Below are 14513 nucleotides of genomic sequence, written 5' to 3' on the forward strand. Positions count from 1 at the left end.
TTTTTTTTTTTTTTTTGTGTTTTATCTTATTTATGTACTTAATGTCTATTTTTTCTTTCATGTCTGTCTCTCCATGTTTTGCTGTATTGATGTCTTCAAATTGTTGTTCCATATTCATACCAAATAACTTTCAAGTGTAATTACTTACTAAATGCTGGTACTGAAAATTCAATAAACAAAGTATATAAAAATGAAAAGAAGGTTGACGACATCCGATCCTCGTTTGTTAAGTCTAATGACACTGCTGGTCCTGCTCACACTGCCCTACCCTATGCTTTGACTTCTTTCTCCCCTCTCTCTCCAGATAAAATCTCGCGACTTGTGACTGCAGGCCGCCCAACAACCTGCCCGCTTGACCCCATCCCCTCCTCTCTTCTCCAGACCATCTCCGGTGACCTTCTCCCCTACCTCACCTCGCTGATCAACTCATCCTTGACTGCTGGCTATGTCCCTTCCGTCTTCAAGAGAGCGAGAGTTGCACCCCTTCTCAAAAAACCAACACTTGATCCCTCTGATGTCAACAACTACAGACCAGTATCCCTTCTTTCTTTTCTTTCCAAAACTATTGAGCGTGCCGTCTTTAGCCAACTCTCTTGCTATCTCTCTCAGAATGACCTTCTTGACCCAAACCAGTCAGGTTTCAGGACTGGTCATTCAACTGAGACTGCTCTTCTCTGTGTCACGGAGGCTCTCCGCACTGCTAAAGCTAACTCTCTCTCCTCTGCTCTTGTCCTTCTAGACGTGTCTGCTGCCTTTGATACTGTGAATCATCAGATCCTCCTCTCCACCCTCTCCGAGCTGGGCATCTCCGGCGCGGCTCACTCTTGGATTGCGTCCTACCTGACCGGTCGCTCCTACCAAGTGGCGTGGCGAGAAGCTGTCTCCACACCACGTGCTCTCACCACTGGTGTCCCCCAGGGCTCAGTTCTAGGCCCTCTCCTATTCTCGCTATACACCAAGTCACTTGGCTCTGTCATATCCTCACATGGCCTCTCCTATCATTGCTACGCTGACGATACACAACTAATCTTCTCCTTTCCCCCTTCTGATAACCAGGTGGCGAATCACATCTCTGCATGTCTGGCAGACATATCAGTATGGATGACGGATCACCACCTCAAGCTGAACCTTGGCAAGACGGAGCTGCTCTTCCTCCCGGGGAAGGACTGCCCGTTCCATGATCTCGCCATCACGGTTGACAACTCCGTTGTGTCCTCCTCCCAGAGCGCGAAGAGCCTTGGCGTGACCCTGGACAACACCCTGTCGTTCTCCGCTAACATCAAGGCGGTGACCCGATCCTGCAGGTTCATGCTCTACAACATTCGGAGAGTACGACCCTGCCTTACACAGGAAGCGGCACAGGTCCTAATCCAGGCACTTGTCATCTCCCGTCTGGATTACTGCAACTCGCTGTTGGCTGGGCTCCCTGCCTGTGCCATTAAACCCCTACAACTCATCCAGAATGCCGCTGCCCGTCTGGTGTTCAACCTTCCCAAGTTCTCTCACGTCACCCCCCTCCTCCGCACACTCCACTGGCTTCCAGTTGAAGCTCGCATCTGTTACAAGACCATGGTGCTTGCCTATGGAGCTGTGAGGGGAACGGCACCTCCGTACCTTCAGGCTCTGATCAGTCCCTACACCCAAACGAGGGCATTGCGTTCATCCACCTCTGGCCTGCTGGCTCCCCTTCCTCTGCGGAAGCATAGTTCCCGCTCAGCCCAGTCAAAACTGTTCACTGCTCTGGCACCCCAATGGTGGAACAAGCTCCCTCACAACGCCAGGACAGCGGAGTCACTCACCACCTTCCGGAGACATTTGAAACCCCACCTCTTTAAGGAATACCTGGGATAGGATAAAGTAATCCTTCTACTACCCCCCCTAAAAAAAAAAAAGTTTAAAGTGGTTATCCCATTGGCTATAGGGTGAATGCACCAATTTGTAAGTCGCTCTGGATAAGAGCGTCTGCTAAATGACGTAAATGTAATGTAATGTAATGTAAATGTTACCTGTATTAATGGCACCTGTTTGAACTTGTTATCAGTATATATTTGTGATACTGCATGTTATCAGATCTTCAACCAAAACCTAATATTAGATTAGGGAACATAAGTGAACAAATAACACAACAATTACATGTTTATTTCATTTATTTCAGAAACAAAGTTACGCAACACCCAATTCCCCTGTGTGAAAAAGTAATTGCCCCCTTACACTCAATAACTGGTTGTGCCACCTTTAGCTGCAATGACTCCAACCAAATGCTTCCTGTAGTTGTTGATCAGTCTCTCACGTTGCTGTGGAGTAATTTTGGACCACTCTTCCATGCAGAACTGCTTTAACTCAGTGACTTGTGGGTTTTCAAGCATGAACTGCTCGTTTCAAGTCCTGCCACAACATCTCAATTGGGATTAGGTCTGGACTTTGACTAGGCCATTCCAAAACTTCCAATTTGTTGCTTTTTAGCAATTTTCATGTAGACTTGATTGCGTGTTTTGGGTCATTGTCTTGCTGCATGACACAGCTGCGCTTCAGCTTCAGCTCACAGACGAATGGTCTGACATTCTCCTGTAGAATTCTCTGATACAGAGCAGAATTCATGGTTCCTTCTATTAAGGCAAGTCATCCAGGTCCTGAGGCAGCAAAGCATCCCCAAACCATCACACCACCACCACCATGCTTGATCTTTGGTATGATGTTCTTACTGTGGAATGCAGTGTTTGGTTTTCGCCAGGCATTACTGGAACCATGTCATCCAAAAAGTTATATTTTTGAATCATCTGTCCATAGAATGTTCTTCCAAGAGTCTTTATGATCATCCAGGTGCTTTTTGGCAAACTTGAGTCAACTTTTTGGACGAGATGGGTACCATTTGCACAATAACTTTTATTTTATTTTTATTTTGGCACAAAAGTAAATGTGCCAGGCAGAACCCTTTTGAGTTCCATGTAGAACCCTCTGTGAAAGGGGTTCTACATGGAACCCAAAAGGGTTCTACCTGGAACCAAAACGGTTCTCCAAAGGGTTCTCCTATGGGGACAGCCAAATAACCCTTTTATGTTCTAGATAGCACCTTTTTTCTAACCTTGAAAAGTTAAGTTGCAACTGAAATGTACAGTATTCTGTTGTGTGCTCTGCAGGTGACAGTGTCCAATCTAGGGGATGGTTGTGTCACCCACTTTGCGGGGACATCCAGTGCTGCACCCATCGCGGCTGGGATTCTGGCCCTTGTCCTGGAGGCCAAGTAAGCCTTGGTCATCCTCTCCCCTCCTCACCCTTACTCAACTGTTACATCATTTTCTTCACAATCTGTTTTTCATCTGCATCCAATGGCTTAGGTCATTTGCTTTGTATCTATTAGCGGTCTTAGTTTCCCATTAGTGGTCTTAGTTTCCCATGTCTAAGCTCAAGTAGCTCCCTTTCTCTCTCTGTCTATTTCTGCAAGTGTTTTCTCTCTCTCTCTCTCTCTCTCTCTCTCTCTCTCTCTCTCTCTCTCTCTCTCTCTCTCTCTCTCTCTCTCTCTCTCTCTCTCTCTCTCTCTCTCTCTCTCTCTCTCTCTCTCTCTCTCTCTCTCTCTCTCTCTCTCTCTCTCAAATTCTGATTGCTTTATTGGCATGAAATACAATTTGTAGATATTGCCAAAGCAGTATAGTGGTACAGCATTTCAGTAAATACACTACAATGCAATGAAGATAATGAAATACAGTTCATTTCAGTAGTAGGGCGGCAGGTAGCCTAGCGGTTAAGAGCGTTGGACCAGTAACCGAAAGGTCGTTGGTTCGAATCCCTGAGATGACTAGGTGAAACATCTGTCGATGTGCCCTTAAGCAAGGCACTTAACCCTAATTGCTCCTGTAAGTCGCTCTGGATAAATGACCTAATAGCATCTGCTAAATGACATGATAATAATAGTTTATTTCAGTAGTAATAATAATAGTACATATACACAGGTACAACACTGCTGTTGTATTGTGTGATCTTCGGTCAATACATTTAATAAGATTAAAGAAAGAATGGCTAATAAATAAAAAACAAAATGTACATTGATGATGGTTACACTATGTATTACTTGTAAGTTATATACAATGTAAATACTTCAGGGAATTAATGTTCATGGGATGTCCCTCAGGCTATGACAATCATATACAGTACATATCTGGTAGTAATATTTGCAATTTCTCCCTCACCCAGAATAATTCCCAGCTTTATGTCATTAGTGAATGCACAGATATTGGGAATGGATTGAGATTTTTTCTATTTGGGAGTATTTCTCACAGTAGAGGAAAAAGTGCATCGCTGTCTCTCTACCTCCCCTGTCGTGCAGTGACCACATAGACACTCCTCGTTGGGTAGCCATGTCTTTTTGTGTCTCCCTTTTTTTATAGCCAATTGGTCGCTGAGCATGTATTTGGTCAGGGTCTGTCTCTGTTTTGTATCTCTGACAGAGTAGATTTTCTGCCAATTTGTATTCTTTTTTGAGGGCCAAATGGAAATGTAGTTTATTCTGTGTTTTGTTTCATTTTCCCAATTTGTCAAATAGGTTTTCAATTCTGTAACAATCTGATTGATATCCCTGTGTGTTTGGATAATAGGGTTGTTTAGTGTTTTTATCAGCTGAAATAGGGGACTCTTTTCAGGGTTCAGCTCTTGGGTTTCCAGTGCTTTGAATTGTATGAATGTTTTGGAGCTTAATTTCAAATGGTGCCAAAATTATTTGGTACTTTCTTTTGGATATTTAGGATAATTCTGCAGAAATCTGTATGTAGATATTCAATTGGGGTTTTCTCCCAATGCTTATAATCATAATTACAGGTTGGACCCCAAACCTCGCATCCATATATAGAGCAATTGGTAAAATTACACTATTGAATATTTTGCACCAGATTTGGATAGGATTATTTATTTTATTCTGCACAAGTGTTACTAATGGAGTAAAATGCTTTGGTGTGCATTCACTGCCAGACCAAATCTACCATAGGTACTATTTTTTTGTCCCAGGTAGTGGTACCATTGGGCATGTTCAACCATGGTACACTACATGACCAAAAGTAAGTGGACACCTGCTCGTCAATCGTCTCATTCCAAAATCATGGGCATTAATATGGAGTTGGTCCCCCCTTTGCTGCTATTACAGCCTCCATTCTTCTGGGAAGGCTTTCCACTAGATGTTGGAACATTGCTGCAGGGACTTGCTTCCATTCAGCCACAAGAGCATTAGTGAGGTCCTGCAATGATGTTGGGCTATTAGGCCTGGCTCGAAGTCGGCGTTCCAATTCATCCCAAAGGTGTTGGATGGGGTTGAGGTCAGGGCTCTGTGCAGACCAGTCAAGTTCTTCCACATCGATCTCGACAAACCATTTCTGTATGGACCTCGCTGAAACAGGAAAGGGCCTTCCCTAAACTATTGCCACAAAGTTGAAAGCACAGAATCGTCTAGAATGTCATTGTATGCTGTAGCGTTAAGATTTTCCTTCACTGGAACTAAGGGGCCTAGCCCGAACCATGAAAACAGCCCCAGACCATTATTCCTCCTCCACCAAACTTTACAGTTGACACTATGCATTCGGGCAGGTAGCGTTCTCCTGGCATCCGCCAAACAAAGATTAATCCGTCGGACTGCCAGATGGTGAAGCGTGATTCATTACTCCGTGCGTTTCCACTGCTCCAGAGTCCAATAGCGGCAAGCTTTACACCACTCCAGCCGAAACTTGGCATTGCGCATGGTGATCTTAGGCTTGTATGCGGCTGATCGGCCATGGAAACCCATTTCATAAAGCTCCCGACGAACAGTTATTGTGCTGACGTTGCTTTCAGAGGCATTTTGGAACTCGGTAGTGAGTGTTGCAACCGAGGACAGACGGTCCCAATCTGTGAGTTTGTGTGGCCTACCACTTCGGGCAGAGCCGTTGCTGCCCCTAGATGTTTCCACATCACAATAACATCACTTACTGTTGACCGGGGCAGCTCTAGCAGGGCAGACATTTTATGAACTGACTTGTTTTGAAAGGTGACATCCTATGATGGTGCCACGTTGAAAGTCACTGAGCTCTTCAGTAAGGCCATTCTACTGCCAATGTTTGTCTATGGAGATTGCATGGCTGTGCGCTCGATTTTATACACCTGTCAGCAACGGGTGTGGCTGAAATAGCCGACTCCACTAATTTGAAGGGGTGTCCACATACTTTTGTATATATAGTGTATTTCCTAATTTCCTAATCTCTCTCGCTCTCTCTCTCTCTCTCTCTCTCTCTCTCTCGCTCTCGCTCTCGCTTTCGCTTTCGATCTCTCACTCTCTCTGTCTTTCTGCACTGTGTTGGTGTGTGGACTTGGGCCCTAGTCGTGATTGTAGCTATGTAACTCTGTAGCTGTCTGTGGCGTCTGCCTGCTGCCGTCCTCAGTGTTATTGATGAGCCAGGGGCAGGGCTTTACCGCTCCACCTGTCACGCCACGCCGGCCCAGTCTCGCCCGCTTGGCCGTAAAATGGACCGGAGGTCCCCTGGGCGAGTTGCGCTCCCAGGACATTACTGGTTAAGGGCTTGTATGACCTACACCACACAGCCTATCCTATATATCACCTCCCAGTGCAAATATTCCCCTCACATCTTAATGGAGCTGAGCAGAGCACATGCACTCACACACACACACACACTCGTACATTAGTGGTGTCAGAACACCCACAACCTCACAAACATAGTACAAAAAAACACACACACACTGTGCAATTAAAATAATTATCTATGTCTACTCTCCAAACCTTTCCTCCAAATCTCTTTTCCAGTTTTACTTTAGTCCCTCTATGTAAATATCACATTATTCATTCCATCGTTTCATCAGTTTTACAGCTTTTTCATATTCTGTACGTCTATTTCAATCTGTTACATTCTCAACATTCTCAACACCATTTTGGCTACTTTGCCTCTTCACTAACTCTCTCAACCTCTGTTCATTCCCTCCATCTTTAGTCCACCTTTTATCCTCCCTCTTTTACCCAACACTCATAGAGTGTCTGTACCGCTCTAGTCTCCCATCACCAATGACAACCCCACGCTCTACCCTTACATTTATTATATTTTATTACAACTGTATTTAACCAGACAAGTTAGTTGAGAACCAGTTCCTATTTACAATGATGGCCTGGCCAGTGGCGAGACTAAAGCATGTCCTGTCACTCTGTCTGTGTGTGAGTATGTGGTGTGACTCTGTGTTCAGGTTATTAATGGAGGATGTGTGTGAGAGATGATTCCTCATTAACCCCGGTGGCCAGTGCTCAGCCAGGGGTCAGCCAGCCCCGCTCTGGGAAAGGCCCCGTATTCAGACACATGACAGCAAACAAATGATATTTTAATTTGCTCCAATCACAGACCGGTGTGAGTGAACTGACAGCTCTCTCTCTCTATCTATCTCTCTCTCTCTCTCTCTCTCTCTCTCTCTCTCTCTACCTCTCCACCCCTCTTTCTCAACCTCTCTTTCTTTCTCTCCCTTCCTCTGTCTGTTACAACCCTGTTTTGTTTTTTTCTCTCCCTCTATTCCCACCTTCTGTCTCCTCTCTTCTGTTCTGCACTGTCCATCTTCTGTCTGTCTGAGCCACTGAGAGCAGGATAGCAGGGTGCTCTATAGGGGTTGATGTAATGTGGAATCAGCTAGGGTTCTCAGTGGGGACGGCACATGTGAAACAGGATCTGCCCCTCTAATTGGTCTCAACTCAAACACTCCCTGAGACACAAACTGATGATGTGGGTATTATGTGTGGTTTGCGTATTATCAGGGCCTTACATGCACCGGTCCCTGGACCTCACCCACAACCTAAGAAACAGAGTAAAAGACAGGATCTTCATAATCTCTGCTCTGCTCTCCCTGCCCTGTCTTCATTTTGTCCCTATTACCCCTCCCAGAAATGGGAGCCAGAGTCATAGGAACTCTCCACATTTGGCCATAATCTTTTAATGTGGTGTACTTTAAGCCTAAGTGAGCCCATTTGGAGTGACTGTGCGCAGACTAGGATTCTCCCTATCTGTTATCTGCACAAGTGTTACTAATGGTTTTATCAATTAGGCCTCGTCCAATAACTACATGCCTGTGATCTCCTTTAAATACAACCAGTGCAGTGCTGATTTGTGTAGTTAATGAGTGTGTGGGTGCGTGCCGGACTGTATGTTTGTGTGTGTAAGTGACTCTGTATGTAGTCTCTCTCTCTCTCTCTCTCTCTCTCTCTCTCTCTCTCTCTCTCTCTCTCTCTCTCTCTCTCTCTCTCTCTCTCTCTCTCTCTCTCTCTCTCTCTCTCTCTCTCTCTCTCTCTCTCTCTCTCTCTCTCTCTCTCTCTCTCTCTCTCTCTCTCTCTCTCTCTCTCTCTCTCTCTCTCTCTCTCTCTCTCTCTCTCTCTCTCTCTCTCTCTCTCTCTCTCTCCAATAAGGTTTGATGTGCTTCTTCAGAAGATCCTAATGCGATGTGTACCCTAGCTGAAGATATGTTTGCTTCCTAAGATGAGATAGTCAAGCCCAGGCTAGGGTGCCATGTTCTAACGGATCATATCCTCCTGCATAACAAGCATCACACTTATGACACAGATATACCCCTCAGTCATTGCTCAAAATATGAAAAACTGGAAATATCGACCACTTTGCATATATATATACAGTGGGGGAAAAAAGTATTTAGTCAGCCACCAATTGTGCAAGTTCTCCCACTTAAAAAGATGAGAGAGGCCTGTAATTTTCATCATAGGTACATGTCAACTATGACAGACAAAATTAGAAAAGAAATTCCAGAAAATCACATTGTAGGATTTTTTATTAATTTATTTGCAAATTATGGTGGAAAATAAGTATTTGGTCAATAACAAAAGTTTCTCAATACTTTGTTATATACCCCTTGTTGGCAATGACACAGGTCAAACGTTTTCTGTAAGTCTTCACAAGGTTTTCACACACTGTTGCTGGTATTTTGGCCCATTCCTCCATGCAGATCTCCTCTAGAGCAGTGATGTTTTGGGGCTATCGCTGGGCAACAGGAACTTTCAACTCCCTCCAAAGATTTTCTATGGGGTTGAGATCTGGAGACTGGCTAGGCCACTCCAGGACCTTGAAATGCTTCTTACGAAGCCACTCCTTCGTTGCCCGGGAGGTGTGTTTGGGATCATTGTCATGCTAAAAGACCCAGCCACGTTTCATCTTCAATGCCCTTGCTGATGGAAGGAGGTTTTCACTCAAAATCTCACGATACATGGCCCCATTCATTCTTTCCTTTACACGGATCAGTCGTCCTGGTCCCTTTGCAGAAAAACAGCCCCAAAGCATGAAGTTTCCACCCCCATGCTTCACAGTAGGTATGGTGTTCTTTGGATGCAACTCAGCATTCTTTGTCCTCCAAACACGATGAGTTGAGTTTTTACCAAAAAGTTATATTTTGGTTTCATCTGACCATATGACATTCTCCCAATCCTCTTCTGGATCATCCAAATGCACTCTAGCAAACTTCAGACGGGCCTGGACATGTACTGGCTTAAGCAGGGGGACACGTCTGGCAATGCAGGATTTGAGTCCCTGGCGGAGTAGTGTGTTACTGATGGTAGGCTTTGTTACTTTGGTCCCAGCTCTCTGCAGGTCATTCACTAGGTCCCCCCGTGTGGTTCTGGGATTTTTGCTCACCGTTCTTGTGATCATTTTGACCCCACGGGGTGAGATCTTGCGTGGAGCCCCAGATCGAGGGAGATTATCAGTGGTCTTGTATGTCTTCCATTTCCCTAATAATTGCTCCCACAGTTGATTTCTTCAAACCAAGCTGCTTACCTATTGCAGATTCAGTCTTCCCAGCCTGGTGCAGGTCTACAATTTTGTTTCTGGTGTCCTTTGACAGCTCTTTGGTCTCGACCATAGTGGAGTTTGGAGTGTGACTGTTTGAGGTTGTGGACAGGTGTCTTTTATACTGATAACAAGTTCAAACAGGTGCCATTAATACAGGTAACGAGTGGAGGACAGAGGAGCCTCTTAAAGAAGAAGTTACAGGTCTGTGAGAGCCAGAAATCTTGCTTGTTTGTAGGTGACCAAATACTTATTTTCCACCATACTTTGCAAATAAATTCATTAAAAATCCTACAATGTGATTTTCTGGATTTTTTTTTCTCAATTTGTCTGTCATAGTTGACGTGTACCTATGATGAAAATGACAGGCCTCTCTCATCTTTTTAAGTGGGAGAACTTGCACAATTGGTGGCTGACTAAATATTTTTTTCCCCACTGTATATATATATCAGCACTTTTATTACTTTCTTTCCCTCAACCTCTGTACTTACCGAAGTTTTTATTTTTCCCCTTAAATTGTTTATTGTTGATTTGCTCTGTCTTCATGTAAATTATTTAACAGCGACAGTGTTATTCCTGTGGGTCTTGACCTTTCTCTCTCTCTCTCTCTCATATTCTCTCTCTCTCTCTTTTCCTCTCTCTCTCTCCCTCTCTCTATTCCTGCTCCATAGCTTCCTCAAGTGGGCTGGACACTCTGTCCTTGTGGCTCTTCCCCCCACCCCCCTCTCCCCCCTGCCCATACTCTGTGTGTGTGATAAATTATTTGTGGGCATGCTCCGAGGGCCCAGGGCTGCTCATTCCTACACACAGAGGGGCCGCATTGATCCGGCCTGTGGTTCAACTTAATTGGAAACACAGTTATACCAGCTAGCTAGAGACACACTCGAAAACATATACACACACACAAACACACACACAGAGAGAGACACACATGCACGCACACACACTCACACCCTACACCGTTAAACAAGCATCCTATTCCTAACCAGCAGCAGTAAAGAGGAGTAACAGTACACAGTGGAGTAATAAGAAGGCTAGGGTTATTGATCTGCCCAGCACACTGACTATCATACAGCTAATACATTACATCAGACGCATCAGAGCAGTCAACTCAATGAGGGGTGATCCTATTAACTGGGGATTTGTAAACAGTTGTGTGTTCACGCACTCAGATGTCTGCCCAGGGTTTGGGAGGGTTTGTGGGGCTTGGCAAGTGGACAGAGGGTGTGTGCTATGGGGGGTTTGGGGGCATATTTAGTAGTTCTGTCTCTGGCTGTCCTGGGTAAAATGCCAGGAGGTCTTCTGAGCTTTCTGAGGCTGTTTCTGCTGTGGGCCAAACCCTACTCATGCCTGTAGGGGGAAAACAGAGATGTGGTGCCAAAACAGAGAGAATGAAAGAGCGAGAGAGAGAGAGAGAGAGAGCGAGAGAGAGAGAGAGAGAGAGCGAGAGAGAGAGAGAGAGAGAGAGAGAGAGAGAGAGAGAGAGAGAGCGAAAGTAAATCAGGTTCCCAGCCAATAGTGTGTTTTTAAGAGCAAAATGCCCTTTTACAAATAAATAGATCTGTGTCACTGTGTGCTAGGAGACAGAGAAACCCGCGCAAGGGTTCAATAATTAATTCCCAAGTCGAGGGTTTTGGAGAGGCGCTGATTGGGCTGATTTTTTTATTCTGTTATGATACAAAGGAGGCCGTTTGAAGTAATTTGTCCCAGAGAGAGCAGCTTGGAATACCATACAAGCTTTGATTTAGCAAAGCAAATGTAATTTAGTTTGCTTTATGCAAACCAGCCGGGGCCGGGGGGGCTTCTCTGATTTCACCGGAGGGGTAGGGGGTGGAGGAGGGGAGGTGGAGGGGGCGTGAGGGGAAGTGCACGCTAACCGAATCACGTCACGGTACTACCTATATTTAATACAGCACATACACATACACATACACACACACACGCACACACACACACACACACACACACACACTGTGAGCAACATTTCAAAAGTACAAAGCCCAGCTCCCCACTCTGGATCCCTTTGAAATCAAAGCTTAAAATAATTGTGTGTGCTGTGCTCTCCTTTTGTTTTATTTTTTATATTTTCTATTATTAGTGGTATTACTCCTATGGTGTACTGTAGCACTCGCCAGTTGCACTTGCTGGTTGCCAGTTTTTTGTTTGTTTTGTTTTCTATTTCTATTGTAAATTGTAAAATGCATTTCGGCCTTTTCCCCCTATATGTGATTGGAATGATATGGTTGAACTGTGCCTGATATTTCCTACCCATAGATTACGTCTTCCAGCACAACAAATGGGTGTTGCATTACGGATGTTCTTGTCATATGACTGCACTGTCTGTATGTCGCTCTGGATAAGAGTGTCTGCTAAATTACATAAATGTAAATGTAAAATGACAGTTGTATTGAGCAGGTAGAACCTCATTCCACAATTCAAACACATGCTTGTTGTCTAAACGGGATTTGTTTACAAGCCACTATTTTGAAACCCGAAACACTGGGACATTGTAGTTGGACATAGTACAGTTTAGCTACAAGCAGATCATGTTATGTAAAGGACACCAATGTGTACAGTATGTGAGCTTGACACGGCACTCGCCACAGCCATATTAACCACCTTTAATCAACTTTGTTGTGCCTTTGCGTAGCAGACATGACAGCTTCTCTTTGGCTGTCGAAGCTGACACCTTTGCTAGTTAGCCCTAGAACATAATGTTAGAAATGGGTGGTCAACGCAGTTTTTAACTTCCATTCAAGTCTATTTTCTTAGCCAGCAATAATGAGGGATAAAGGGAGAAAACCCAATTTCCTTTATGCTTTTTATATCCTGAAAAGGCTCTTCTTGACGACCCTTTGGTCTTTTGTTAGAGAAAATGGAGCTAATATCCTCTAGCTCTCTGTGCAGTTTAAAGGTCTTAATTGGATTCCATTAGTATATTGCTTGACATGACACTTGAGTCTGCTGTATTAGAATACCCTGCTCGGGATTAAATGTCTCCTCCATTCATTCTTTTCGCCAGCCCCTTTGTTACGTCTCCAACGTACTTTGTTGAATTCACAGTTTTCGCCGACGTTATTAAGCTCGAAATGACTTAAACAGATTATTTGACTTGTAGAGGATGTGCAGTAATGGGCACAATGGCAGGCCCAAATCATGTGTATATTGTCACGTGTGTGGGAATGTGCATGTGTTTGTCCACTTTCTATGCTAAGCCAAATATACATGTGTTTCATACCAACTCGTTTATAGCCTACATGTGTTTCTGTGTATGTCTACATGTTCAACTCCCTCTAGATCTCATCATAAGGGAATATCAGGAGTATCATAAAGGAATGAAGGCTTCTTGCTGTGGTTTGATGTAGTGTACAACACACATATTGTACATTCATGTATTTGATGATATTCGTCTTTATCTTCCCAGTCCTGACTTGACGTGGAGGGATGTGCAGCATCTGATCGCCATGACAGCCAAGGTCCCCGACCCCAAAGAGCCAGGATGGAGTGTCAACGGAGCAGGGTACCACATCCATGACAGGTACTAGTTACACACACGGTGTAAACATACCACACACATCATGTATACCACATATACTGTACTGTAGCCAGTGTTGGGATTAGTTACTTGACAAATGTATGTATTACATATATTATTCGTTGCATTTAACAAAAGTAATGCGTTACTATACAATCTTACTTTGTGTGGAAAGTAATGCGTTATATTACTCATTATATTACTTGCGTTACTTTCCTGAAAAAATCAAAAACTCTCACAGTTTGTTTGACTGTCGGGGGGAGCAAGACGAGCTACTTACTAACTCAGGTTTGATCAATAGTCTCTCCTTTCATCTGTGGCACTGCTTTCCTGTGCTACTCTAGAAGTGCTGCTTAATTATCCAAATATACTGTAAGCCAAACATCTGTACAGATTTACTATCTTTTCATTCAAAATCTTTCTCTCAAGCCGCCAGTTCTGTTTATAGGCCGCACGTACACGGACCCATAGAGATGTATAGATGGCACACTTGCCACTAGACGGCAATGGGCTTTGGTATCAAAGAAGCGATCAATAGCAAATATCAGAGGTTTCTATAAACAGCCATTCTCTGCGCGCTCAAGAACTAAATTAAGTCGAGATCGGATAATGGAAACGTGCCCCGTAGAGATATGATTCTGAAAGTAACTGTAATAATATTACCCAATTTGAAAAGGTAACGCTACTTTACTCCGTTACTCATAAAAGTAATGTGATTACGTAACATGTTTCTTTTGTAACACATTACCCCCAACACTGACTGTAGCCTACAAACAACGCACATACTACAGCCATTGACATATCATGAACATGACACATAGACGCATGCACACACGCACAGAAACACACACATACAAACCAGGGACACATGTTACAGACACCACACACCTATGGAAAACACACACGCTACAGCCAAACAGTCCCACAGACAACACCTGTACCCTACACATCACAACCTACACTACAGACAACATACATATACCTCAGACACTACACCATACTAGTGATATTACACCCACATTGTAAAACAGACACCCGTTTATGACTTGGGAATAAGTGATTTTGGCAGGGGAGAAGTTGCATTGTTAGTGTCACCCTGCATGTGTCTGACGAGTGTGTCTGAGCATGTATGGATGCTCTGATTCACTGCACCGAGCAGGGCTCAGGAAAATGAAAGCTCTCTC

General features: G+C 44.2%; 1 protein-coding gene across 1 annotated transcript in view; it reads left to right on the top strand.

The window, feature by feature from the left end:
• The window catches only part of LOC121543941 (neuroendocrine convertase 1-like), a gene marked incomplete at its 3' end in the record, with an annotated part of 171864 nt that overhangs the window by 120216 nt on the left and 37135 nt on the right, over positions 1–14513 (top strand). The window contains exons 12-13 of the mRNA XM_045215297.1: positions 3138–3241; positions 13219–13332. Of these exons, the coding sequence (XP_045071232.1) occupies positions 3138–3241; positions 13219–13332 (218 nt within the window). The remainder of the gene's footprint in view (positions 1–3137; positions 3242–13218; positions 13333–14513) is intronic.

This window comes from Coregonus clupeaformis, unplaced genomic scaffold (assembly GCF_020615455.1).
Source record: "Coregonus clupeaformis isolate EN_2021a unplaced genomic scaffold, ASM2061545v1 scaf0419, whole genome shotgun sequence".
Lineage (NCBI taxonomy): Eukaryota > Metazoa > Chordata > Actinopteri > Salmoniformes > Salmonidae > Coregonus > Coregonus clupeaformis.